The following is a 4,291-nucleotide window of genomic DNA, read 5'->3' on the forward strand; positions in this document are numbered from 1 at the left end:
TCATCAAACTTACATTTGTGACACATACTACAAGGTAGAATATTTTGTATTAATATGAACCATTGTGGCCATGAAATAAAAGATACAAATCACTTTATATTTGCCTCCCAGTCTCTCATTGTTAATGGATATGAACAAATTGAATTGTATAGTTCCGGGAGTGTCCATTGCGCAGATATCCCAATAATTCTGACCATAAAAGCCTCATTAGTCCAGTTTTATAGCATAGATGGACTCTCTCTCCGGATGAATATGGAGAATCAATGAGGTGGAAAAACATGACAGCAGAGCAGATCCCCCTAGCCTCCTTAAATAAGCACAGATGCAGGCCTGGAGCCATTTGAGAGAATATGCACAATATAGCCTGTCACTGTGTCCATTTGATAATATCTACGCTCTAATGCGTACATTAATAGACTGTACATGAATTGACATCTTACAACTGTAAATGTAAGATGGGATTGATTGGCTGTTGCTAGTAACAAACGCCCACCCAAAGATAATTAGAAGAAAATCTATTAAAAGTAGTTGTCTCTTGAAGTCCTCCTTTTAAGACAGACATAGGTGAAAAAGCACCTTGGAATTGTAAGGTTTATTAAAACACCCACTACTGAGTTAAACTCCTTTCTTTTTTATTCAAAGAACGCTTGACAGTGTTGTCATTTTCAAGCCAATCATGACCTGTAATAAGTGAATTACAATGTTATGAAAGATAATTGGTCTACAACAGAACAAATAACAAAAATTATCTACGTCTCTAAATTTACAGTAAACATATGTATTATACAATAAAAACAAATAGAAAACAGTGAACTATAAAAGTGCTTAYTTTTCAATACAAATAGCTTCGCAAAATGTCACTCGAGCCAAATAATCAACCAGTGCAAACAGTTTGTGGACTTATCAAACACGTTGGCATAGACCTACAAATATATTGAACTCAACTTCTCAACATTTTCACCAGAGGACATAATCAAATTAATACAATATAATTCCCTTCTGGTTTTAGGTAGTTGGGTTCTGTATGTCCTGGCCCCAAATGGAGCTTTGCAACCCAAGAGTTTATGTAGATTTAAGTTCCTTAGGCTTATACTGTAATTAGGCTTATTTCCATGCAGAGGAGAGAATTGACATCATCGGGACCAGGGGGGGGGGAGGGGGGAGACCTTGCCTAACCATCCAGTGGGTGGTGCATCAAACATTTGTTAATAATTAACACAAAAATAGTGGTACTGTAATTTAATCACAGAAACTTTTTTGTAATTTTTAGTTACTTCCAACTTTGCAAAACCAGTTATTGTTTTTTTAAATTACTATTATTATTTAGAAATTCTTTGCATCTCACACATCTTCTCTTGCAGTTGTTATTTTATGAGATCAATGGAATGGTTCAACAGAAACAGTTAATTATTTAAAGTCTTCCATTAAAACAGGGAAAATGTGACTGACGGCCAAAATGTTTTAATATCTTTTCCGTTTCTTGGCTTTGGCTTTTGAACCAGCGGAGGAACACTGGTTTCTGTTACACGAACCTCCATATTTTGATGGACAAGCAGAGCATGGTTTGCCACTCTTGTAGGGAGCCTCTCCGACCCAGTTCCCTCTGGAAGAGCAATAAAACGTGGTTAACTACTGATCTTGTGTGTTTGTTTGTTTCCTTTTATTATTAAAGAATATTCACTTCAATATAAGGTTCTGATGAATATAGCTTGTACATTGAAAAAGAAACGTATTAATCTATAGTGGGTATATACTATAGATTTGGCTTTTTTTGTGTTCATTATAACAAGACAGCTTGCTCTTTCTATGAACAGAGAAGGATTTGTGTGTACATGACTTACTTGATAGAGTAGTTGCAAACCAGGAACACTGCTGTTCTCCAAGAGCTCCCATACACGTTCATGTTTGAGCACTTGTTGATGGCACATCCCATCCTGTTGGTATTGGCCCATACCATCTGAAACAGAAAGATGCAATGTATCAATTTGTTGATGCAATCTGTAGATCTCATGGTCAACATGATTAATTGCAGACAAGTTCTCACACACAGTCACCCAATTTCTTACCAATACAAATATCAACTATACCAGTACAGTACTTATCTTCTGTAAATAGAAGACTATGGATAGAACACATCCCAGTCAATACATTCACATTTAGTACAATATCTAAGCCACACACCTGTGTATAGTGGGAACAAACTGGTCCACTGCATGTGTTGGGGTAGGAGAAGGAGTTTTTCTCATCCTGCCAGGACCTCACCAGCTCAATGACTGATCGGTATCTAGGAGAAGAAAGAGACATTTTGGATTTTCATAAAATACCAACCTACTTCATATTTGACCAGATATACAGTAAGTGTTCTTTAGGCAGTCATTGTTGAACCAAACATTCACATAAGCAACATGGAAAGAAGAGGGACAGTTCAAAAGTACCTGCCAGAGTTGATGGACAGGTTTTGGCCCATATATCTCATGGTCTGTGAGGGTCCATGATCCCATATGCAGCGGGAGGCCCAGGAATCTGCTGATTTTGCCAGTTTCCCATCCCACACCTAAAGCATGGAGAGAGAGCAGCAGTTCAACACCTCTCAAATATAAAAACTCATTAACCCTGCCCCTAGCATGAGGAAGGCTTTACAGATGTCCGCTGGTCCTATCTATCTAGCGTCTCTTCACCACATTGTTTTACTTGTGTGTACATACTTACGCGACACTTGAGTTATTCAATAAATATACGTGATTAAACATCGACAAAAAATATTTCAAAAATGTCAAATCTAACTCTAGTGTAGAGCAAAAACACCAAAGTTATGTTTCAGATTTGATTGAGTGTTAGTAAGCCCTGCCTTCGCATGTGTCAGTCAGTCATGCGTCAGTCCCTTGTTTTCCTGCCCTGGTACAGTAGATGTAGGGGCCTCACCATGATCTCCATGTTGGCAGCTTGAGGGGAGACCTGGGAGCGGACACGGTTGTGATAATCCAACAAGGCATTCATTTCTCTGGAGGAGATGGCTCTCCTCCTTCGGCTACGAGGCACGTGGATGCTAGTAAGATTCAGATTACTCCAGTCAGACTCTGCCTCGAAGGCAGGCCTAGTTAGTTGGAGAAGGTCTGTCTGGTTGGATTTGGACAGAGACAGCACAGCAGCAGCTCCAGTGTAAGGCATTGACCAGAAGATGGCAGCGAAGAGGAGCTGAGCAGCACCCATCTCTACCCTCTGGATGGGGTTCTGACAGCACATGGTTCTAGTAGACTTCTGTTGAGTGGGGAGAGGAGGGAAAGCATGTTGAATAAATATATATTTTTTAGAAACTGTCATAAGCTACAATATTAGGAGTCAAAAGATCAACAATTATTGGGGAGAAAGCTTCTATTAAGTCATGTTTCTAATTCCTGTGCAAGGTGCTGTCTGAACTCTATGAACATACTTATCAATGTATAATTAATTAATTCATGATTATAAGTCAGAATCAAGTTTACAGAGGAGGTCAAGAGAATACAAATGTTACATTCTTAACTGTAGTTCGTTTGTAGTTAGGCAAAAAATATACACTAGATACTGATAGCAAAAACCTTATACAGTGACAATATAATATATCCAAATAAATATCAATATTTAATTAATATGTAAATTGTACAGTCAGAATGTTATCATGAAACTTAGTAATTTTAACACACATAGTCATACCTAAACTGTGAAAAAATATCTGTAATCAATATAATTATTTAATTTGACATTCTAATTCACAATGGAAAGTTATAAATGTAATATTCTCTACTAGCATCAATGAAAATGTACAATTACCATTCTTATTGCTTAATTAATCTCACATTTATCACGGTCTCTATTATATTTAATAAATACAAATCCCATGCACACAAAGCAGCAATGCCCCTGACCCAGACAGTACATACCTTTATCAGTTATTCAAGCCCAGCAGAGTAGAGCAGAGTAAAGCAGCCAGCTAGGAGATGAGAAGCTCAGCAGATCCACACTTAAACACTAGCCTTTGCAAACAAGACCGTTTGACATATGTGGCAGGGAAGTTTAACTGGGCCAACTCTCTCACAGGGTATCTGACGCACTCACAAGCCCTCCTGTCTTCTCCCTCTTCTTTTTTTTCTCTCACAGAGGGTTTCTACCCAGGGGCCAGAAAACAATTTGATATATGTTAATACACTCATTATGAAAACTCACTGCACTGGCTTCCAAGCCCTGTAACAAACACAAGAAAGATTTTCTAGTAATCATTGAAATACTGTATAAATATTTATATATTCTGTTTCTA

The 4,291-nt window shown here is 37.8% G+C and overlaps 1 protein-coding gene across 1 annotated transcript; it reads right to left on the reverse strand.

Moving 5' to 3' along the window:
* Positions 1-1,151: 1,151 nt before the first annotated feature.
* LOC111976636 (peptidase inhibitor R3HDML-like) lies at positions 1,152-4,091 on the reverse strand. Its single transcript, XM_024005626.3, has 6 exons — positions 3,918-4,091; positions 2,923-3,258; positions 2,436-2,554; positions 2,182-2,284; positions 1,842-1,957; positions 1,152-1,603 (listed from the first exon to the last, which is right to left on the reverse strand). Exons 2-6 carry the CDS (start codon positions 3,241-3,243, stop codon positions 1,462-1,464), a joined length of 801 nt encoding a protein of 266 aa, XP_023861394.1. The 5' UTR covers positions 3,244-3,258; positions 3,918-4,091; the 3' UTR covers positions 1,152-1,461.
* Positions 4,092-4,291: the final 200 nt, after the last annotated feature.

The sequence above is a fragment of the Salvelinus sp. IW2-2015 genome, linkage group LG17, assembly GCF_002910315.2.
Source record: "Salvelinus sp. IW2-2015 linkage group LG17, ASM291031v2, whole genome shotgun sequence".
NCBI classification, from domain to species: domain Eukaryota; kingdom Metazoa; phylum Chordata; class Actinopteri; order Salmoniformes; family Salmonidae; genus Salvelinus; species Salvelinus sp. IW2-2015.

What these genes read in the sequence shown, in the direction of transcription:
- LOC111976636 (XM_024005626.3), bottom strand. Translation starts at nt 3,243, where the DNA reads ATGTGCTGTCAGAACCCCATCCAGAGGGTAGAGATGGGTGCTGCTCAG. An exon ending in CTGCCAACATGGAGATCATG is followed by an intron (nt 2,555 to 2,922) that starts GTGAGGCCCCTA and finishes TCCATGCTTTAG; the next exon opens with GTGTGGGATGGGAAACTGGC. An exon ending in GTTTGCAACTACTCTATCAA is followed by an intron (nt 1,604 to 1,841) that starts GTAAGTCATGTA and finishes TTGCTCTTCCAG; the next exon opens with AGGGAACTGGGTCGGAGAGG.